The 23824-nt window shown below is 41.4% G+C and overlaps 1 protein-coding gene across 6 annotated transcripts in view; it reads left to right on the top strand.

Moving 5' to 3' along the window:
• Positions 1-2373: 2373 nt before the first annotated feature.
• EZH1 (enhancer of zeste 1 polycomb repressive complex 2 subunit) overlaps positions 2374-23824 on the top strand; it is a 31030-nt gene continuing 9579 nt past the window's right edge. The window contains exons 1-12 of one of the 6 annotated variants that reach the window (XM_061144082.1): positions 2374-2423; positions 11501-11591; positions 12180-12306; positions 12428-12529; positions 13838-13957; positions 15319-15439; positions 17260-17436; positions 18528-18630; positions 19503-19666; positions 20048-20139; positions 22891-23071; positions 23324-23520. In XM_061144082.1, coding sequence (XP_061000065.1) covers positions 11587-11591; positions 12180-12306; positions 12428-12529; positions 13838-13957; positions 15319-15439; positions 17260-17436; positions 18528-18630; positions 19503-19666; positions 20048-20139; positions 22891-23071; positions 23324-23520 — 1389 coding nt within the window. In that variant the 5' untranslated portion in view covers positions 2374-2423; positions 11501-11586. Of the gene's footprint in view, positions 2424-4387; positions 4437-10746; positions 10891-11500; positions 11592-12179; positions 12307-12427; positions 12557-13837; positions 13958-15318; positions 15440-17259; positions 17437-18527; positions 18631-19502; positions 19667-20047; positions 20140-22890; positions 23072-23323; positions 23521-23824 lie in introns of those variants that run through there. The other 5 variants (XM_061144079.1, XM_061144081.1, XM_061144080.1 and 2 more) reach the window with 5 other exon arrangements.

The following is a 23824-nucleotide window of genomic DNA, read 5'->3' as shown; positions in this document are numbered from 1 at the left end:
TTTTTTTTATCTGCCACCTGCCCACTCCCCCACCCCCCCCCCCCCCCCCCCGCCCCTGGCCTTTTTTTAAACCATATTCTTTATTTCAACAAGTATTTATGTAGTGTAACACAGGGGGCCCCAACCTCCAGGCCACGCACTGGTACCTCCTATCAGATCAGTGGCAGCATCAGGTTAGAAATAAAGAGCACAATAAATGTAATGTGCTTGAATCATGCTGAAACTGTCCCCTCCCCTATCCATGAAAAAAACTCTCACAAAACTGGTCCCCGGTGCCAAAAGGCTTGGGGACTACTGGTGCCACGGTTCTTAAACTTGTTACACAGTGGAATCACTTGGGATGCTCTTAGACTTCTTGAAGCCCAAGCCAAACCCCAGACCAATGAATCAGGCTCTCTGTAGGTGGGAGGAGGAAATCAGTAGTTATTAAAGCTGCTCAGGTGACTTCAATGTGAACCAAACTTGAGAACCACTGATCTAAAAAAGGCATTTGGAATGGAAAGGAACATCATGGCAAACTGCCAAGTGTGAAGGACTATTTACTTTGATTTGGTGGTGAACTGGGTGTTGCTGCTGCTGCTAAGTCACTTCAGTCGTGTCCGACTCTGTGTGACCCCATCCTTGGGATTCTCCAGACAAGAACACTGGAGTGGGTTGCCATTTCCTTCTCCAATGCATAAAAGTGAAAAGTGAAAGTGAAGTCACTCAGTCATGTCCGACTCTTCACAACCCCATGGACTGCAGCCTACCAGGCTCCTCCATCCATGGGATTTTCTAGGCAACAGTACTGGAGTGGGGTGCCATTGCCTTCTCCGAAATTGGGTGTAGGCAAGAGAAAAAAAGAAAAATTTCTGATATGAGGAAAAAAAATACTAAATCTGAAATCCAGAGACCTGATAGGGTAATTTTTCATCATGACAATATTATAACTCCTTTATGCCAGAATAGCTTTGTGTGGGAAACTAAAATCCTCCCTACCTGCTTCACAGAGTTGTTATGATTATTTGGAAAAAAATTATTATCAGCTTTCAAATTATGTATGTAGCAGGAATTCCCTGGTGATCTAGTGGTTAGCAATCCACACTTCCACAGCAGGGGTCATGGGTTAACCAATCCCTGGTGGGGAGAACTAAGATCCCAAATCCCACAGTTGCATTACACAGCCAAAAGAAAAAAAAAGCCTGTGAAGACAAATTTAAGGTGATGTTAATTTGTATTTTAAGTTTTAACTTTATATTTTGAAATAATTTAAGATTTACAAAAGAGTTACAAGTGGTAGAGAGTTTCCTGTATGCCCTTGAGCCAACTTCCTCAATTGTTGACGAAGTGTGATTGCCCAAACCAGGAATTCAGATTGACAAAATACTATTAACTCATCTACAGATCTTATTCTAATTTCATCAATTATCCCACTGGTGTGCCTTTTTTGGACCAACATCCAATCCAGGATCACACCTTACATTCACTTGTCATGTCTCCTCAGTTTCCTCCAATCTGGACAGTTCCTCACTGTTTCTTTGTCTTTTTTTTGGCCCTGCACCCTCGACCCCCTCCAGGTGAAGCATAGAGTCAACCACTGGACCACCAGGGAAGTCCCAATCTTGATATTTTTGAAGATACTGGCCAGTTATTGTGCAGATTTACCCCTTATTTTGGATTTGTCTGATGCTTCCTCCTCATTAATTCAGCTTATGCATTTTTTTCAAGACTACTATGGAATTGATTTTGTGTCCTCATTGAATTATATTGAGAGGTACTTAGTAAAAATATTATCTCAGCACTAGTGATATTAACTTGGATCATTTGGTTAAGGTGATGTCTGCTAGATTTCTCTCCTGTAAAGTTACTCTTTTTCCTTGTGTAACTTATAAGTATCTTGTGAGAGGATACTTTGACTCAAGGCAATTGATTTGAATCTAAGTGACTGGGAAAACTATTGACAAAATAGGGAAGCCCAGCGTAAATAAAGCAAGAATGATAACTTAGAGCCCTAGATGGGTGTTTGGGGATATCTGTAGATCAAATATCTGTCAAAGATCTGTATGAAGGGGTTGCAGGTTGGTGTCATATGCTGAAGTGAGAAGTGGCATATCACCAGTGTGTGGGGATGATGCAACGCTGGTTGGGTCTTCAAGAGGATAATAATGGCTCCAGGAAGTTTCTCAAGAGCCCTTCCTGTCCCCTGACAGCGCCGCCTGGGAAATCTTCGGACTCGGGTTGCACCACCTCGGACTCCTGAGTTTGGGGTACTGGCGCCAAACCACAGACCTGCGAAGAAGGAAGCCCAGGGAGCCTGACCAGCGGGGCGCGGGCGGCGCAGTGCGCACGCGCCCGGACGAGGCGCGGGGCGGGGCCGCGGCGCGGGGGCGGGGCCGCGGCGCGCAGGCGTGCTAGCGGCGGGTCCCTGCGGCTCGGGATGGAGGGTGAGTGAGTAAACAAGCCCTGGCCCGTCGGTGGGGCCGGGCCTCCGCACCTCGCCACCGGGGAGCCTGAGGGAGGGAGAGTCGAAGGGGTCAGAGAACTAGGGGGAAGCGGAGGGACACACCAACTGCCTGCCTGGGGTTAGCGGGGCGTCCACTCCCCGTTCCGAGGGCTGGGGGAAAGAGGACAGCTGGCCGAGCGAGCCCCAGGCGGAGACCGCGTCTGCGGCGGGGAGGGCTGTGTGTCCAGGAGGAGGAGCGGCGGGGGCGGGCCGGGGAACGCGAAATCCCGTTGGAGGGCGGGGTGGGCCAGGGGGGCGGGACCCCCGCGCCGGGAGGGCGAGGTGGGCGGTGGCACCTGCGGGGGACTTGAGGAGGACCAGACGCGGGGAGTCAGCTTTCGATGACTTTGGGGGGTGTTGAGGAAGCGGTGGCAGTAAAAGCGGGGTGAGGCGAGTGAGGGTCCTAAGGCGCCGAATGGAAAGGGGCGCTCGTTCTCGGGGTTCAGGCGGTGCCGCGTGCCTCTGGGTCTCGCGCTCGGTGCCCCTCTCGCCTCCCCCAAGTCCTGGCCCTGAGTAAGAGGCTTCTCTCCAAATTTGGTCTCGCGCCAATCCCTGCCCACCCCAGAATTCTCTTGGGGATCAAGTAATGTAAGGGAAAGAGCCTTGAAGCAAAGGCAAGGTGGTGTACTGGGGACGTGCCTGTTAGGAAATGTGGGGCAAACTTATTTCGGTAAAAAGTTACTACTGAGAAATTGTTTCGGGGGCGGGGAGGGGAAAGGATGTGGAAGAGTGTTCGTGCCGCCGGTGGAAATATTGAGAGTGGGCTTTTCATAGGTGAAATACGGGATTATAGCTCGAGTCGCCTAGGTATCGCGATAGTCCAGAGCTAGAGGGATGAGGATGGGCGCTAAGAGCCGAGGTAGTAATGGGTGCGTGTGAAGATGGCCACAAAGTGAGTCTCTTCCGCTTTTGCTGCCATGATGCCTGTGAAGAGAAAAATCCCCCACCGGATTTAAGAAACTTAAGTTTAAGAAACTTAAAGGAAGTTTCCAGCGTTAGAAGGTGCTAACTTTATCAGAGGTTTCTGTGAGAGCTTGTCTATTTTAAGTCTTGGAATCCCCAGAGCTGGTATGTGTGACATTGATAAAAGAAGATTTCTTAATGGCATAGAAGAAAGTGTGTATGAGGAGATAAAGTACTTTAAACACACACATGCGTGCACACATTTATAGTAGAGGCAAAGATCATCTATAAAGATGTAATAATACTATTATTGTCATGCTGAGAGTGTGTATTACAGACAGCGGGAATTAATTCTCCCAGGGGAGAAATGTTGGCTTGCTTTATTCACTGATGCACTTTCAATGCTGAAACAGTGCCAGGCACACAGTAGGTGAGCAATACATCTTTTTAAAAATTAGCTATCTGTTTATTTCTGGCTGCATCACATCTTAGCTGCAGCACTCTTTCGTTTCCTCCACTCCTGCCAGCATGTGGGATCTTAGTTCCCTTACCAGGAATGAAACCTGCGCCCCCTTCCCTGGAAGATGAATTCCTAACCCCTGGACCTCCAGGGAAGTCCCCTCAATACATGTTTGTGGAATAAAGAAATAGTGGGAAGATCCCTGGGACTGGAAGTTGGGAGATCTGGATTCAGTTAGTGGAAGAACTGGCAGAGTACTCATAGCTCAGTCATGGAACTGGATGCCAAGGTAGTTTTAAAACTTTCTGAAGTGGAAGTGCTGTTACTTTAGTTCTCTTTGAAACACCACTAGAAGAAGGAGCCTAGGGTTAAAAATGAAGTTTTATGCCCAAGAAGACTTTTGTGAGGAAGGAAAAGGGTAGAAAATGTAGTTAGACTTGTTTCTCTTACACTTGACTTTGAATTAGCATGCCTTTAAAAAGCTACTTAAAATATTATATTTATCTTTTGAATTCTTGAGTTCTGAAATCTGGCCTTCTTAGTTCTCTAGGTAACAGTTCCCACCCTTGATTTGTGCCTTATGTGAAACAGGTAACAGTTTATTTCACTAAGTTTATCTTTTTCATGTGTATATTCAAGTTTAAAAACTTTTTAAACAATGTATACATTGTTGGACTTGCCTGGTGGTCCAGTGGCTAAGACTGCACTCCCAGTGCTGGCCGAACTAGATTCCACCTGCTGTAACTAAAGATCCTGTATGCTGCAGCTAAGACCTGGCAGAGCCAAGTAAATAAATATATATATATTTAAGTTCATGCTTTGTTAATTAGCTACTTGCTGAAAAAGATTTGAGGCAAGTGTTTTAGCCACTTAGGCCATCTGATGCAAAGAGCTGACTCATTGGAAAAGACCCTGATGCTGGGAAAGATTGAAGGCAGGAGGAGAAGGGGATGACAGAGGACGAGATGGTTGGATGGTGTTACCGACTCAATGGACAAGAGTTTGAGCAAGCTCTGGGAGTTGGTGATGGACAGGGAAGCCTGGGGTGCTGCAGTCCATGGGGTCGCAAAGAATTGAACATGACTGAGTGACTGAACTGAACTGACAAACACTTTACATTTCTACATCAGACGGTTAAACTGCAGAGAAAAAAGAAAAAAAAAAAAAAGGCAGAGGGTCTGAATAGGTATTTTTCCCAAAAAGACATACTGATCACCAACATGCTCATGAAAAGCTACTCATCATCACTAATCAACAGGGAAATGCAAATGAAAACCACAATAAGATATCACTTCACACCTGTTGAAATGGCTGTTACTAAAAAAGACAAGAGATAACAAATGCCTTTGAGGATATGAAGAAAATGGAACCTTGCTGCACTGTTGGTGGGAATGTGAATTGGTACAGCCACTATGGAAAACAGTGGAGATTCCTTAAAAGATTTAAAAAACTGCCATAAAATCCATCAAGTCCACTTCTGGGTATTTAGCTGAAGAAAATGAAAACAGTAATTAAGAAAGATACATCTATGGCTGATTCATATCAATGTATGACAAAACCCACTGAAATGTTATGAAGTAATTAGCCTCCAACTAATAAAAAAAAAAAAAATAGAAAAAGAAAATAAATAAATAAGAAAAAATAAATAAATAAATAAAGTAAACCAAACCTCACTTAAAAAAAAAAAAGAAAGATACATGCACCCCAATATTCAAAGCAGCATTATTTACAATAGTCAAGATACAGAAACAACCTAAGTGCCCATCAACAGATGAATGAATAAAAATGTGACACGCACAAAAAATTTTGCAACTTAACAACAATATGGATAGACCTGGAAGACATTATATTTCTTGAAATAAGTCGGACAGTAAAAGATGAATACTGTATGTTTTCTTTTATATGTGGGATCTAAAAGATAAAAGAGCAAATTTAAAAATGACAATATGTAGAGAAGGGTGAAGAGAATTAGGATTGAGGGAGAGGGTTTTAAGAGGAAAAATTGCTTTCAGAGAATACCTCCATTCCAGAAAATGCCTAGTTTTGCTTGTTTTTCATTTGACCAAACTGTGTATTGAACTCTTTCCCAACATCTTTAGTCTTATCATTTAGGATTTCATCACACCAAACCTTGAAGTCAAGAGTTTATGAGTCAATGAGGTAGAGTTTAGTGCCTCTGATGTGTTATGTTCTCAGACATACTTGTCCTAATATTTTGATTCAGAATGGAATAACTGAAAAGTCTTGTTTTATTAATGATAATGAGCAGTCTACATACATTTTTTTTTTTTCCTAGCCAAGCTTCAAGGCTTACGGGATTTTAGTTCCCTGACTAGGGATCAAACCCAGGTTTTCAGCAGTGAGAGCATAGAGTCCTGACCCCTGGCCTGCCAGGAAATTCCCATTAGACGAAAAACATTAAGCCTTGTGCTCCTGTAATTCAGAACCAGTCACGGTAGAGCTGTAGCCTGTTAGGAGTTTCCTTTAAGTCATCTGAATCAGTGTTGTACATCCTAAGAGCCAGCATTTTCCTTGGGTCTCATAAAAGCTAATTCTGCTTTGATTTTTGTCACTGTTGTCTCAAATGCACACAACCTAGTTCTCTTAATAAAGCAACACTGGAAAATGTTAATGCTATAATTTATTTTGAATTAAGAATTCAGGGTCACAACTTCTTTTTAGTAACGTTTTTTCTGTATGTGTAGTGCCCAAAGGTTCAGTGAGTTTTCATAAAAGTACATAGTTAGGGCTTCCCTGGTGGTTCAAGATTATCTGCCTGCGAATGGAGGGTTCACGGGTTCAATCCCTGCTCTAGGAAAATCCCACATGCTGCATGCCAACGAAGCCTGTGCACCACAACTAGAGCCAGCACTCTAGAGCTGGTACTCTCAAACGAAGCCACCACAAGAAGCAGCCTGAGCACCACAACTAGAGAGTAGACCCTGCTCTCCGCAACTAGAGAAAGCCCGCGTGGCCCTGAAGACCCAGCACAGCCAAAAACAAATAAGTCTTTTTTAAAACTGCACTAAAAAAAAGTTCACAGTCATATAACCATCACCACAACCAAGGTATTTTTATCACCTCAAAAATGTCCCTTATGCTTCTTTCCACTTAATTCCTTTCTAGAATCATTCTAGTCATATAAGTAGAATCATAAAGTATAAAATTTTTGTGTCTGATTTCTTTCATGTAACATATGGCTTTTACAATATACTGTGCATGTATAGGACCTGTTTTTTGCTTTTTATTGCAGAGTAGTATTCCATTGTATGTATACACTGCACTTTGTATACATTCACTAATCCATAGATATTTGTATTATTTCCACTTTGTGGCTATTATGAATAAAGATGCTTTGCACATTTGTGTACAGGTCTTTATGGGGACATATATTTTCATTTCTCTCTGATAAATAATTAGAAATTGTAGGCCAGGTTGTGTAGTAAGTACACATTTACTTTTTTTAAAAAGGGGACTTCCCTGGCAGTTCAGTGGTTAAACTGCATGCTTCCAATTCAAGGAGCACGGGTTCAACCCCTGGTCAGGGAACTAAGATCCCACATGTGCTGTGCCATGGCCAAAAAACAACAACAAAAAAAAGGAAATGGGCTTCGCTAGTGGCTCAGTGGTAAAGAAAACACCTGTCAATGCAGGAGACATGGGTTTGATTCCTGATCTGAAAAGAAGCTACACACCAAGGAGCAACTAAGCCTGTGCAGCACAACTATTAAACCTGTGCTCTAGAGCTGGGGAGCCACAACTAGTGCAGCCCAAGTGCCCGAGAGCCTGTGCTCTGCAACAAGAGAAGTCACTGCAATGAGAAGCCTGAATACTGCGTCTAGAGTAGCCCCTGATGAGTGCAACTGGAGAAAAGTCCACACAGCAATGAAGACCTAGCACAGCCAAATAAATAATTTTTAAAAAGGAAAAACAGAACAACTAGCAAACTTTCCCAAAGTGGTTGTACCATTTTGCATTTGCACCAGCAATATATGAGGATTCCAGCTGCTCCACATCTTCACCACTGGTGTTATAAATCTTTTTAATACTGGTCATTTTGTGGTTGTATAATAGTTATGTCATTGTGGTTTTAATTTGCATTTCCCTGATGACTAATGATTGTTGTTTAGTTGCGCAGTCATGTCCAACTCTTTGTGGACCCCATGGATGGGGGTATGTAGCCTGCCAGGCTTCTCTGTCCACAGGATTTCCCAGGCAAGAATACTGGAGTGAGTTGTCATTTCCTTCTCCAGGGGATCTTCCTGACCCAGGGATCGAACCTGAGTCTCCTGCATTGGCAGGTAGATTCTTTAGTGTCTGAGCCACCAAGGAATCCCAGTGACTAATGATAGCATCTTTTTTTGGCTTATTTGTCATGTATCTTTTTTGGTGGAGTATCTGTTCAAATTTTTTGCGCACTTTCTATTTGGTGTCTATCTTATTATTGAATTGTAGGTGTTATTCATATAAAGACTTACTTTTAAACTTTTGACCAGGATAGCATATGTTTTGGGGTTTATTTTCAATGTATAGGTGAGAGTAATGAAAAGCTCTTAGCTTAGTCCTTAACTGGAATGTAAATAGTATTTTGCATATGTAAATAATTAAATAACAGATACAGTAAAATTTAAAGTATTTTTTTTGTGTGGTGCTTCTTTTGCCTAAGATGAATAAACTCATTTCTCCTAATCTGTTCTAGTGACTGCTGAGTTTTTTGTTTGCTTGCTTTTTTTTTTTTTTAATCTTTGAAGTAATAGTTGTTAATGTTCGAGTGCTATGAGAACCCATCTTATGGCTGTGTTTCAGGTGTTTATTTTAATCATACCTATCTGTTCCAAACAGTATCTCTCATCTTCCTCATATACTTTGTGGAGACTTGCCAACTGCCAAATAAACTTTTAGAGATACCAAAAAGCCATTAAAAAGCCAAGCAAAATAAATATTGGCTCATGATCACATGAGATTCAAATGTCACTTTAACTGTAAAAGATGGAAGGGTGGCTTATTTTATGTTATGATTGGACAAAACCCAATGATATGTTCATGTATATGTGTGTACTACTCTGGCCAAATAAAGCACTTGAGTAAAATTAGAAATAGTGCCATTAATTATTAGACTATTCTGGTTGTGCTTATTCTCATCTCTTTTGACAGACTATAGGAGATCACATTTCAGCTATAATTCCTTTTTTGTGCGTGTAGAATTTAATTAATTAATTAATTAATTAACTTGTGACTGTGCTGTGTCTTCGTCGTTGCCTGGGCTGCTCTTAGCTGTGATACACAGGCTTCTCCTTGCTGTGGTTTCTCTTATTGTGGGTCACAGGCTCTATAGCGAGTGTGGACTCAGTAGCTGCAGCTCCCAGGCTCTAGAGCACAGGCTCAATAGTTGTGGCGCTTGGGCTTAGCATGTGGGATCTTCCTGGATCAGGGATCGAACCTGTGTCTCCTGCATTGGTAGGCAGATTCTTTACCACTGAACCACCAGGGAAGCCCTGTAACTTCCTTTTTTTATTTTCTCAATAAAACTATTGATGTTTTCCTTTGGCTGTCTCCTCTAAGCAATCTACACACACATATATACTAGCAGCTGTGGATTCTTTCCCATCACTTGGTCTCCATTTTTACCTTACTTTTGTCTGCTTGTGTGTTTTTGTTTGTTTTTTAATCCAGCTGTGAGGCTTTCAGGATCTTAGTTCTGAGACCAGAATTGAACCCCAGACCCTTGGCAGTCAAAATGCAGGGTTTTAACCACTGGACTGCAAGGGAACTCCTGTTTTCCAGTTTTAAATGGATGGAGCAACCTGCCTTAAGCTTACTGTTTCAAAATGGGAAGTGAATTCCAAAAGCAATGGGAGAGGGATTGCAGTTCAGAATAAATTTTGGGGTCATTTGGGTCTCGAAAAGAGTAACCTAAGGTTTCTTAGGGAGGCAATTTTATACTAGATTCGAACCATTTTTTCATTTCCTGGAGCAAATTATTATTAAGCTTGTTCAGGGCAGAAATTAGATGGGCAGCTACTTAATACTACATATGAGAGGGGTGTATGTTATTAAATAGTTCTTTAATTCTAAGAAAGAGTCCCTCTTTTGGCCCCCATTTCATAGAGGAATGAAACATACTTAAAAGATATAAGAGAAAGAGATGCTATAATTTATAGGAAATAAATTCAGAATTGCTTAAGTTTTTTTTAATACTCCAACACCTTAGCTTTTGGGATTCCAGTTCTGAGATTATGGTGTTGTTTCATTCCCTTCCCCCAGAGAGAGAATTTTTAACTCACAGAGAGTTGCTTTTAAGAGCTTGAATCAGTTGATTACAAGTGATTAACAGTGAACACAGTGAGTCTGTCTGTTTCTTTGCTATTCTGTCTTCCCTATTTTTAGAAAAATTATTTATTTTTTATTTTTGACTGTGCTGGGTGTTCATTACTGTGCAAGGGCTTTCTCTAGCTGTGGTGCATGGGCTTCTTACTGTAGTGGCTTCTCTTGTTTTGGGGCACAGGTTCAGTAGTTGTGGCACATGGGCTTAGTTGTGACACGTCATGTGGAATATTCTGGACCAGGGATTGAAACCATATTCCCTGCACTGTCAGGCAGGTTCTTAACCACTGTACCACCAGGGAAGTCCTGTCCTTCCTTGATGTATCCTCTGAGTTTAACACAGCATTACACCCATCCATTTGGTTCTTCAAATGAAACATTCCCATATAGTCCTTTTAAAGTCCAGTTGAATGAGGTATTATAGTCATGATCTGATCAATGGCATATGTGTGACCATGAGTTGAATTTTGCTGTTTTCTTGTCTGTGCTATTATTTCTTATGGGTGAAAACAGGTAATTTTCACATGCTTCTAAACTTTAGTTTCTGTTTCAAATTTTGGCTCTTCATAGCTCCTTCTAGGGGCTTCCCTGGTATCTCAGCTGGTGAAGAATATGCCTGCAGTGCAGAAGACCCCAGTTCGATTCCTGGGTTGGCAAGATCTTCTGAAGAAGGATAGGCTACCCACTCCAGTATTCTTGGGATTCCCTGGTAGCTCAGCTGGTAAAGAATCCGCCTGCAGTGCGGGAGACCTGGGTTCAATCCCTGGGTTGGGAAGATCCCCTGGAGAAGGGAACAACTACCCACTCCAGTATTCTAGTTTTCTGGCCTGGAGGATTCCATGGACTGTGTAGTCATGGGGTTGCAAAGAGTTGGACACGACTCAGCAACTTTCATTTATAGCTCCTTGTAATGTTTTTAGAAATTTAGTATGTTAGGCGAAATAACAGAATTAGTTCTTCAGGAAACCTAAGTAGCTGATACAGAATAAAAATCTTGTCGATTTTATTGAATTTTTACCTATACTTAGTATTTGTTCTTTCTCTAAAGTAATTGATGGCCCTGGTGGCTGAGCCTAGAAATTGGTGCAGAAAAGCAGAAAAATGCACTTGGTAATTGTGAGAATATATTTGTATGTATGCCTGGAAAGATAGAATTTAATAAAATAAAGCTCCATTCTCAAATGGCATCAAGTGTTACTAGGATCTGATTTACATGCAAATACTGTGGTAGCAGAGACTTCAAAGTCTTCATAGTTTTGGGGGGAACATCCTTCTGAGGATCTGACTATGCTCCACTGACTTGAAACGACTGTCTATTCTCTTTTGAAAAGCTCAACATTTATTTGGCCTTTGTGTCTTGCCATTCCTCTGAAGGACAGAAGCCACTTGTAAAACCCTACCCCTCGCCTTGCATTCTATGAGGTAGGTAGAGCGTGGTCCAATAAGTACTTCTTTAAAACTGAGTTTTAATTCAAATGCCTCAAAAAAAAAACCCCAGTGATTAGCAGTGTTATGTATCTCCATGTGTCATGCTGCTGACTTGGAGATGAGATTATGTTGTCGTCATATTCGACCTTAATTGCTAGACATCTGGTAGATTTAGGCAATTTGGCAGGTATAGTTTTATTGTGTGGGTGAATCTTTCCATGAAGCTCTGTGATATTAACTTGGTTCCTGCTAAACATTTCTCTTAATCAAAGTAGTAAACAGGCTTCCAAATTTGCAAGTAATCCAGGTTTCTAAATATCTGTGAAAGTGAGAGCTAAATTAAAAACATGTTACCACAGAGGACAGTGGCTAAGCTTTTAGGTAATCAGACCAGGTATTGCTGATATGAAATCTTTTCTTAATTGGAACTTTCTGTTGAACTCATAGATTTGAGTTCTTTAAGCTTGTTTTTGTGAATAAATGTAATGGGAATGAAAGCGTAACTGACCATGTTTATTTGAATTTGAGGAATGTGTCATTTCCAGGAAGTAAAATGCCATTTGTCATCTCTGTCTCTCTTAGTTACAGCAAAATGGATATACCAAATCCCCCAACTTCCAAATGTATCACTTACTGGAAGAGGAAAGTTAAGTCTGAATACATGCGACTTCGGCAGCTTAAACGGCTTCAGGCGAATATGGGTGCAAAGGTAAAAATACTTCCCAAGTGAAAGGCTATAAATTGATTCAATATGGAGGGGTTGGACTTTTTATTTTTATCTTTTAACTCTTCTCTTAAAATCCTAACAAATTTTTCTTTGGCTCTGCTAGGCTCTCTATGTAGCAAATTTTGCAAAAGTTCAAGAAAAAACCCAGATCCTCAATGAAGAATGGAAGAAACTTCGTGTCCAACCTGTCCAGTTAATGAAGCCTGTGAGTGGGCATCCTTTTCTCAAAAAGGTACTTCCAGTGTCTAAGCTCGGCCTTTCTCTTTTCCTTAGATTTAAAGATTTTTTTCTTTTTTCCTCTCTTTTCTGTATTTGTGGCTTGTTGGGCTTCCCTGGTGGCTCAGATGGTAAAGAGCCCACCTGCAATGCAGGAGAACTGGGTTCAATCCCTAGGTTGGGAAGATCCCCTGGAGGCGGGAATAGCAACCCACTACAGTATTCTTCCCTGGGAAAGCCCATGGACAGGGGAGCCTAGTGGCCTGCAGTCCATGAGGTCACACTTATTATTATTAGAAAATAAAGACAATGGATGCAATTACTGTAGTCATCTTTGAATAACTAGGATGGTGAACCTGTAACTTAAAGATTAACTGTGGAACTTCCTGGTGATCTAGCCATTAAAACTCTACACTTCCAATGCAGGGGGCAGAAGTTCAGTCCTTGCTTAGGGAACTAAGATCCTGCATATCCCGGGCTGCAGCCTGAGAATAAATAAATAAATACATCAAAAGGACATCAAATTCATTACCAAATTGTATTATTGAAAAAAAGAATAACCTTTTTGCCTTTTGTTCTTCTCAGCTAATGAGTTTAATCATGAGTTTTACCTAGAAAAATAAGACATCTGCTGTCTACTTTCCTGGGCTCTGTATACAAGCTTCAAAGCAACTCCTTTTGTGGCTTTTTTGGTACCTCAGCCATTTTGAAGTTAGAAAAGGAATGCTGTGGGTTATTGACCAATATGGTCAACGGGACATCTTTTTTGTAAACTAAAAAAAAGTCACTCTATTAGTTTCTTATAGAGATGATGTCTCTAAAATATAAAAAACAGATAATTTATGAAGGGCACTTTTCTTTCCCAAAGCAGACGGTGTCCATAATCTCTACACTACTTTGCTTCCCCCTGTACTGTCCCCATCAGCTCAGCAGCTAAGTTGAAGTCCACTGTCTAAAGTTTAGGTCTTCAGGTAAACTTCCTTGTCTTCGTTCTCATCTCCTAGGACACTCAAAGGCCCTTTGCTGTCAGGTACGGCCCAAGGACATCAACACTTTTAGATGGAGATTAACAACGATTGAATATGGGAGGCCAAGGGTAGTAAGAGACGAGAGACAGTTCCTGCTTCCCACAGGTTTACAACTGAGGGATTCCTTTTAGGAGCTTGATGTTACAAAACCCTCAGTTTATCCACTTGTAAGAATTAGAAGGCTACAGGGGTAATTTTGGAAGGAAACTCCGATTCTCTCTTGGGTTGTGGACCTGCCTTCCCTCTCCATGTCATTGCTTGTATTTCAGTGTACCATAGAGAGCATTTTCCCAGGATTTGCAAGCCAGCACATGTTAATGAGGTCTCTGAACACGGTTGCCTTGGTTCCCATCATGTACTCGTGGTCCCCTCTCCAGCAGAACTTCATGGTATGTATTGAAAGTACTATGGTGATTGTTTAAATGGAATGATTTTTTTTTTTTTTTTTAAACATTGAGATGCTGGCACTCCTCTCAGGGTAAAGATTGTCAGAATATACTTAACAAAGCTTGGACATGCAAGGCAGAATGTTTTTGTGATTTATTGACTCTGAAAAAACACATATTGCAAGTTGTTCTAACTTGTTGGCTTTTGCCTTCTCAGAATTGATGCTGTTTCTCTTTTGAATGAAAGAGACTGGGCAAGAGTCCAGCCTTCCTTTACTACCTTGGTCCAATTTTATAACATTGTATGCAGTTAAATGTATTCTAAATCAGACACTTCAGGCTTTAGCAGGTTGACAGGTCCCTGCTGATGGAGCAATCCTTTCTTAATCCCCTAAAGGCAAGATGCTGTGAAAGCAACTGAGATAGCAGAGGCACACGGGGATCACCAATCCTTTCATCTGGGGCTTTATGCTGACTCCTGCCAGGATTATTTGTGGTTCTGATAATCAGGCCACTAAATACTGCCATTGCTTATTGTGTCTGGTGACAGATAGCAGTTCTGCGGACTGGAATAGGATATAGATTTACAGAAGGAAATCATCTCTTAGAAGAAAACTTCAGAGTAACTCTACTTGATAGCTATAGAACTGAAAATGACTGTTTTCTGCTGAACCACAAAACAAAATCCATTCATATTGTTTATTGCCAGAAGATATACATAGCTTGTTCTGCAGTTGACTTTAGGTTCCCACTGAGGGTGAGTGATATCAGTTGTAATAAGAATTTTCATTATGTTTATGGGAGGTCAGTCTTAGTCTATATAGTAGACTATACAAATATTTTATGGTTGCCAGTTTCTGTTTTAACTACTGCGATTATGTTGCAGTTTATACTCTTGAAAGTCTTGCTTTTCATCTGTCTTTCTACTGATGAGAAGGATTTGAATTGAAGACCTTTTAGACCATTGTTTATGTGATATTTGTAACCAATTTCACAATGTTCAGTGGATTAAATGACATAATAGATGGACTCACTATGAGAAAGAAATGTGTTGTCAGATTTTAGGTGTTGGTGGAAATATTGTTAACATCCAGCTTAACATTTGGTAGTTAATATCCTCAGGTAGTAAAACTGACTTTTTTTTCTTCCAAGAGTAGCATGACTCCCTTCCATTTGAGGCTTTGTTGCCAAAATGACCAGTCTTTAAAATGTAGTGAACTTTGTAACCAGAGGCATTTTAGGAGCTTTAAAGCAGCAAAAATGGTTCAGCATAGGTTCCATTATACAGGAAAGAGGAAAAAAAAACAGGACAGAGGAGATGCACAGCAGATTCATGAAATGAATTACATTTGTTTTGATTTCAGGTAGAAGATGAGACAGTTTTATGCAATATCCCCTACATGGGAGATGAGGTGAAAGAGGAAGATGAGACTTTCATTGAGGAGCTGATCAATAACTACGATGGCAAAGTCCATGGTGAAGAAGGTAGTGGCGCTGGTCTCCTAAGGAGAGGACTTTATTGGGATGGTGCCTCTTGTCTCATGTATCATTAGTTTGCTTTTATCTGCTGCCTTGTGGTGTATACACTGAAGGTTATTTCCGTGTCACCACATGGCTGGGAGTAAACATTTTATATTACAAATACCCCAGTTAAATTTTAAGAGGATTTGGAGGAATTCCCTGGTGGTCCAGTGGTTAGGAGGCCACACTGTCATCTCCAGGGACCCAGGGTTGTGTCCCTGGTTAGGAAACTAAGATCCCACAAGCCATGCAGCATGGCCAAAAAAAAAAAAAGAGTTGAGACATAAAAGGATTGTATAGTAATATAATGGTTATATAGTAATATGATTTTCTCTCCAGTGGCTGGAGAGAAAATTTAGTGAATAAATAAGTTTGATCTTAGAAGTCTACCATAAATCCATCCAAGGCTATCTTGTTCTTTGTTTCCCTTTCTGTGAGACTGGCAATGAGCATAACCTCTCTTCTTAGATCCAAATACTCCCTGGATCTGCTCGAAGTTGGCAATAATGTTCTGACTTTCCTAAAAGTGTTACCAAACCAAACTTGGGTCTGCTCACTTGAGTGCAATAAAGCCAATCTACTGACACCAGGTTGAGGTGAAGGAAAGTACAATCTTTATTGTAGGGCGCCAAGCAAGGTGAAGGGGCAGCTCAAGCTCAAAGGACCAGAACTACCCAATGGCTTTCAGGGAAAGAATTTTAAAGGCAGTGTGAGGGAGAGAACTGTAGGGTGTATGATCAGTTGTGCCCAGTTCTAGGATTGGTTGGCATCTGGGTGAAGTTTCAAGCCTCATCAGCCTTCTGGTTTCAACTAGTCTAGGGTCTTCATGCTTGTGGTCAGCAGTTTTTGTCTGGTGGGACATCTACTTCTTATAAAACAACTTAGGAATGTGTGTCAGGCGTTTATCTTTCTTTTGGGGAACTGGGAGTACAGTGATTCTGCTGTGTTGCAGATTTATAGTCTAAATTGTTACCAGTTTTGTGGCCCAACAGCTATTCTTTGTTTCTATGTCTTCACATTTCTTAATCATTACCTCTGAGCCAACCTTTTTGTGACTTAGGGAACACCCGGGAGACTAAAGCAAAGACCTTTTACTTCAGAGGAGAAGGGCAAAGGAATTTGTGTCTGATTTTAAAAAGCAAGTCATTTGTATTTAGTTGTAGGTTTAGAAAAAGTTGTTAGTGTGTAAGAAGGGGAAAGATAGGGAAAAACTCTTCACAGATTTGCAAACCAGTGGCCTCAACCTGCTCTTTTGATGATTGTGGATGCTGTGTGATGCCATTGAAATGCATTGTTTATACACAGTGCCCTCTAGTGTTCTGAGGCTTTATCCTAAATTGTATTAAAAGTATAACCCCATGTAGTATGATTTTTTTTTCAGTATGTTGTCTGTTGAGTCAAGTTATTACTAAAAAAAAAAAAAGAAGTTACTACTAACCCATCAGTAGCAAAACCAAGTATATTTTCATTTCATCATTCTTTCTCTGTCCTATTTGTATTGTTGGCCCACTTTTGTGATATTTTGGACCATAAATACAGGTTGATCTATTACTGAGGAAGTGAAGACCCCAGTAAAAATAAAGTCCATAACTGGATTTCTCACTCTAGCCAGCTGAACAGTTGCAATTTTAAGAGCCAATCAAATTATTGTAATTCCCTGATTTTCCACATAAAAATGTACATATATTATCTGAGTCTCAGGAGTGAATATAGGTAAACCTTCCGAGGAGGACTAATGGAGTATGAAATGACCACTGCCCATCCATCTAATTCTTTTATTTCAGAGATGATTCCTGGCTCTGTCCTGATCAGTGATGCTGTTTTCCTGGAGTTGGTAGATGCTCTGAATCAATACTCAGATGAAGATGAAGAAGGACACAACGACACCTCAGATGGAAAGCAAGATGACAGCAAAGAGGATCTGCCAGTAACAAGAAAGAGAAAACGACACGCTATTGAAGGTGCAGAGCGCGACTTCCTTATTCCACCTGGAGTGACAGGGAAAGGGAAGAAGGCAAAAGAGAGGGTTGTTTCTTATTAAAGGCTGTTGGCACTTCTCACTGGTCCACTTAAAAGGAGAATGTGTTTACTGACTGATGGTTTAAGATATCTGTGATTTAGCTGAAGAAAAAAGTAGGAGAACTTTAGACAATAATCATTGTTCATTTCTAATTGTAAAAAATAGTTTGAAAAATATGACAAGTTATAAAGAATAAAATAAAATTACCCTATTATCTTGCTACCTAGAAGTAGTTTCTTTTAGTATTAATATTTCCTTCTAGACTTAAAAAATGTATATATAAAAATATACACATGTACACCTGAAATGTATTATATGTATTTTATCTCAGTTTTTAAAAAGTACCTAAGTAAATCAACATATATATATGGTAGATGAAGTTAGTATCATACCACATATGTGTGTATACACATAGATAATTTTATACCCCTTATTATTTAATCTTACATCATGAGCATTTTCCTATGTTAGACAATATTTAATTAATTTCATATTTAATTATACTTTGTTATTTAGTTATACCATATGTCCAGACACAAAGTGTCTTCTCTTCTTATAACAAATTTACAGTATCCATCTTGTTCTTTGGCATCAGCGTTATGGTAGGTACTTCTATGCTCGGGTTTCTCCACAAAAACTTGTATTTTCACTTCCAGATTCTGTCTTACACTGTAGTTTGTTTTTTTTTTTTTTTGCCACACCATGAGGCTTGTGGGATCTTAGTTCCCCAGTCAGGGATTGAATCCACGCCCTCGGCAGTGAAAGCTCAGAGTCTTAACCACTGGGCCAGCAGGGAATTCCCCTGGGCTGTGGATTTTGTTGTTAACATGTAGATGACTCTGATCTCCTTATCTACTAGTAAGCAGTAGATAGGTCCAGGTAGCGCTGACCTTCTTTCTGTATTCTGACATAGTCAATGGTTGCGTTACAAAGCAGCTCTAATCAAAATGCCTTGGCAAAAGTACAAGATGATTGACTAGCTTTGTGTGCTTCTGTATGGCACTCAGAAGCTTTTTATCACTTCCAATCCAGGCAGCAAAAAGAGTTCCAAGAAACAATTCCCAAACGACATGATCTTCAGTGCGATCGCCTCGATGTTCCCTGAGAACGGGGTCCCAGACGACATGAAGGAGAGGTAGGACGGCTGCCCCCCGCCCCCCGCAGGCCATGTAGACCACTCAGGCAAAACTTGCATACACGCTTGCTTTGGGTTATAAAAATTCTCATTTTTGGTAAGTGCATTATGATTTGCCTACATTTCTCTAAATGCCCATTCCGACGTTAAAGGTCATGGTTTGCTGGCTTTTGCATAAATCTGGGCAGAGAAGTTTAAAGATTTTGCTACTTTACTGGAGTGTTACTCCAGCACCATACTTAGAAAATCTTTCCTTTCCCTTAACTTTCATACACACACCAAGCCCAGCATCATTACAATGGTGAACCTACCTGGTTATACATAAAGACCTGTTAAAAATAACACCCATCATCCCTTTTCTCCCTTGGCAGACCATTTCTAGATAACTGTCAGTATTCAGTCTGCATTTTCTTTTTTTTTTTAATTAAAAAAATTTTATTGGAGTATATTTGATTTACAGTGTGTTTTAGCAAAGTGGATCAGTTATACATATACATCTGTTGTTTAGTCACTATGTTGTGTCCGACTCTGTGTGACCCCCATGGACTGTTGCCCACCAGGCTCCTCTGTCCATGGAATTCTCCAGGCAGGAATACTGGAGTGGGGTGCCATTTCATTCTCCAGAGGATCTTCCCAACCCAGGCATCAAACCCATGAAACCTGTGACTCCTGCATTGGCAGTCCGGTTCTTTTATCACTGAACCACCAGGGAAGCCCACATATACATGTATTCAATCTTTTTTGTTTTTGTTTAGATTCTGTTCCCGTGTAGGCTGTTATAGAGTGCTGAGTAGAGTTCCCCATGTCAGTCTGAGTTTTCTCAGTGGAGACATTCCCTTGGAAGGCACTCTTACCTCTCTTTTCCCAACCAGGTACCGAGAGCTCACAGAGATGTCAGACCCCAATGCACTCCCCCCACAGTGCACACCCAACATCGACGGCCCCAACGCCAAGTCTGTGCAGCGGGAACAGTCTCTGCACTCCTTCCACACACTGTTCTGCCGGCGCTGCTTCAAATATGACTGCTTCCTTCACCGTGAGTGGGCTGCTCTGAAATGCTCTCCTGTTTTCCATCCCCAGCCACCATTTCATTCTCTTTATTTTTAGTTTCTCCAGTGGAATTCCTGGCTTCTGATCCGATGATGGTTTTACAAAGGGCCAGTTCTCTTTTCTCTTGTGTAGTTATAATGTGGTGTGCTTCACACAGGGAGGACAGATTAACCAGCAACACAGTTGTCCCCAAGTTTCCTCTAGCTTTGGAAGAATGGTGTTGATGTCAGAAATGATTCAGCTTGATTCACCTTGATGATAGCTGTTTTTATCTAAATTCTCCTCCAGTGGCTCCCTAATTCACATTTGTTCCTCCTCCTGTCAAGCAGATGAGCTATTGCAAACAGGACAGTTTTGTGTTTTCCAGCTTTCCATGCCACCCCTAATGTGTATAAACGCAAGAACAAAGAAATCAAGATTGAGCCAGAACCGTGTGGCACAGACTGCTTCCTTCTGCTGGTACGTTTTTAAATTCTTCTGCCATCGTTGAAATTGGTAGAAATCTGAGCAGGAAATAGTCCTTGGGCTTTCTGCCCCAGAGAACACAAACCACGTGAGCTGGTATATAGCACCAGAGTGTGGATGAGACATGACTTCTGCTCGTAAGGAGCGCCCTGATTTTGCAGCAGTAGCACTGTAAAGTTAGTTTCATGGAGTGAGGTATGAAGAGCATTGAAGGCTTTCTTGCTCTAAACATCATCTGCTCAGATTTCAGAGTCTGAAACTGCTTTGTTTTACTTGGAGCTGTATGTGTGTGCATGAGACACTATCTTTGCTGTCTCCCTTTAACTGCATATAAATGTAGGAGGAACAACACATGAAGGTGCTCATATCTTATGTGAGTTAATCAGCCAGATGGACCCTTGCTGGCAGAGAGACCTCATGTAGCAGCGTAAATTCTCCTGCATTTATGTGGGGAGGCAGTCCCCCGAGAGCTAGAAGGGAATAGGTTCAGTTGGACTTGTCAAAGACATAGTTCTGCTTTCTACACAATAGGGTGGGGCTTCCCTGGTAGCTCAGCTGCTAAAGAATCCACTTGTAATGCAGAAGACCCCGGGTTGATTCCTGGTTTGGGTAGATCCGCTGAAAAAGGTATAGGCTACCCACTCCAGTATTCTTGGGCTTCCTTGGTGGCTCAGCTGGCAAAGAATCCCCCTGCAATGTGAGAGACCTAGGTTCGATCCCTGAGTTGGGAAGATCCCCTGGAGAAGGGAACAGCTACCCACTGCAGTATTCTGGCTAGAGAATTCCATGAACTGTATAGTCCATGGGATCCCAAAGAGTCGAACACAACTGAGCAACCTTCACTTTCACACGATAGGGTGAGCTTAGGTAAAGAATAAAATACCTTGATAAAATTTCTGCTACCAATTTAAATGAGATTATACAGCCAGGTGCTTCTGGGACTATCTTCAGGGGGATAATAGAAGGAAATATGATACAGAGTGCCATTGGGTAAAAATCTGGAAAATGTGCCACATGGTAATAGCAAAAAAATAAACAGGGCTTTCCTGGTGGTCCTGTGGTTAAGACTCTGAGTTTCCAATGCAGGGGACCCAGATTTGATCCCTGGTCAGGGAACTAGATCACACATACTGCAACTAAGAGTTCATATGCTGCAACTAAGATGTGGCACAGCCGAAACAAATAAATATAAATATTTAAAACGCATAGAACTGTATGCCCAGAAAATTTCATTTAAGCAAACAAAAATAAATAGACTTTATCTGATTTATTTTTTCCATAGTATATATTAATTCCTTCCTATGTGTCAAAGTACTGTGCTAACCCTTAACATATATGATCTTATTTTCATGCTTATAACAACATCCTGAGGTGAATAAAGTATAGGTTATAAAAGTTACATATTTTGCCTAACGTTTGTTACTATGTCAGTGGTGTGGCAATGATGAAATTGAAGCTCTGGTCTAACTCCACAGTTCATGCTTTTTATATGACTCAAAAGGGCATTGCCGATGCTTCCCTGGTGGTTCGGTGGTAAAGAATCTGCCTGCCAGTGCAGGAGACACAGATTCAATCTCTGATCCAGGAAGATCCCACATGCCAAGGAGCAACTCAGCCCATGCTCTGCTACTCTTGAGCCTTGCTCTAGAGCCTGGGAGCCAGAACTACTGAGCCCACATGCTGCAGCTGCCTAAGCCCTCGTGCCCTCGATCTTGTCATCTGCAGCGTGAGAAGCCACTGTGATGAGAAGCCTGTGCACCATGACTGGAGAGTAGCCCCTGCTCACCGCAACTCGAGAAAGCCCACACAGCAATGAAGACCCCAGCACAACCAAAAATAAATAAATAAATAAGTGAAAATTTTAAAAAATTAAAAGGGCATTGCCCTCCCCAGAGTAGTCATCCTGGAATCCTTTATATGTCACATTGTAGCAAAGACACATAGTATCAGATTCAGTTAAAATAAAAACTTCTCTCTTGGAATTTCTTTGAGGGCCTACAGTATATTCTGCATATCCTTAATAATGGTAAACCTTTATCCTTTACTTGTAGAATTAGTTTCCAGAAACAGCTCAAAATCTTTAGAAACTAAGTCTGTCTAGAAGATAGATGATCCAGCTAAGTAATTATCTGGTCTTTAAAAAAAAAGCATAGCTGTAAAGTAATAAAGTAATAAAATATTTATCCTAGTTTAAAATACTGACTTGGAGGGAATTTCCTAAATTAAGTGGTGATATTATACAAATTCAGGGATTATACATTTTCTTACTGAAACAGAGACAAGTGTGGTAAAACGTAAAGAACAGTGAGGCCTAGGGATGAAGGGCCCTGATTCTTGTACCTGCTCTGGAATAATTAGCTGCATGCTCTCAGCAGATCCCTCATTTTCTGAACCTCATTTTCTCATCTACAGGAGAATGTATTCTCAAATTCCAATCAGTTTTTGAGCAAATGAGAGTAAGATATGACTCACTAGACAGTCAAAGATGCATAGAAACATCTATGCATAATATATAAAGATTATATCTTTGTAAAGATTATATTACAAGGCAGCTCTTTGTCAAGACATATAATTGTGTAAGCTTTAAGATGTTTGTTAAGAAGATACCACATGGTCATATATGGTACAGAGGGGGAAAAAAAAGTGTCAAGTTGCAAGTCAGCACAGATATTGAAGATGGTTTGTGATGATGGGACCAATATGGTGGCCTATTTCTACTTCCTAACTGTAACATGGCCTCTGCAGGAAGGAGCAAAGGAGTACGCCATGCTGCACAACCCTCGCTCCAAGTGCTCCGGGCGTCGCCGGCGAAGGCACCACGTGGTCAATGCTTCCTGCTCCAACACTTCAGCCTCTGCTGTGGCCGAGACCAAAGAAGGGGACAGTGACAGGGACACTGGCAATGACTGGGCCTCCAGTTCTTCAGGTACAGTGAGCAGAAAATGACCTCTTCTTGCTACGCAAGGTAAACCCAGGATCATGCCCTAACAGTTAACGTTATTACCTTTTTAAATTGTTCATTCTTTCCCCAGGGTCACCTGTAAGCAGTAGAGACAGGGAATGTTTTCGTTCCTAACTCTTCTGCCTTTTGGTGTAGATTGAAGAGCTGAGTTTGTGGCAAACCACTGAGGCCAGCTGCATTCCACCTTCTTGTTTCTCTCATTCCTTCCTCTCTCAGAGGCGAACTCTCGCTGTCAGACGCCCACGAAACAGAAGGCAAGTCCGGCCCCACCTCAGCTCTGTGTAGTGGAAGCACCCTCAGAGCCTGTGGAGTGGACTGGCGCTGAAGAATCTCTTTTTCGAGTCTTTCATGGCACCTACTTCAACAACTTCTGTTCAATAGCCAGACTTCTGGGGACTAAGACATGCAAGCAGGTACTGTCTGAAGGGGATGGGAATCAGTCCTCGCCCTGGGAGCCCTTTGGTCCTTTTGTAAAGGCTGCCTGTCTGGATAGAAGCTGTCTTAGGTTCAGTCCTTCGTGAGCCTGTGCTTCTGGACCACGAAGGGGATTCCCCACACATGGGGAGCTTTCTGCAAATGCCAGGCCTAGCGATACTTAGGATCTGCTCTCCTTGCTGAATTTTTATTTCTGTCTGTAGCCACTATCTAACTCTTCTGGATGTTTCTACCCTCTCTCAGGTTTTTTCTTTTTTTGGTGTTCTTGCCTTTCTTTCTAAC

Source organism: Dama dama, chromosome 5, assembly GCF_033118175.1.
Source record: "Dama dama isolate Ldn47 chromosome 5, ASM3311817v1, whole genome shotgun sequence".
Lineage (NCBI taxonomy): Eukaryota > Metazoa > Chordata > Mammalia > Artiodactyla > Cervidae > Dama > Dama dama.
The sequence above is the reverse complement of the archived record's forward strand: the minus strand, read 5'-3'. Positions and strand labels throughout refer to the sequence as shown.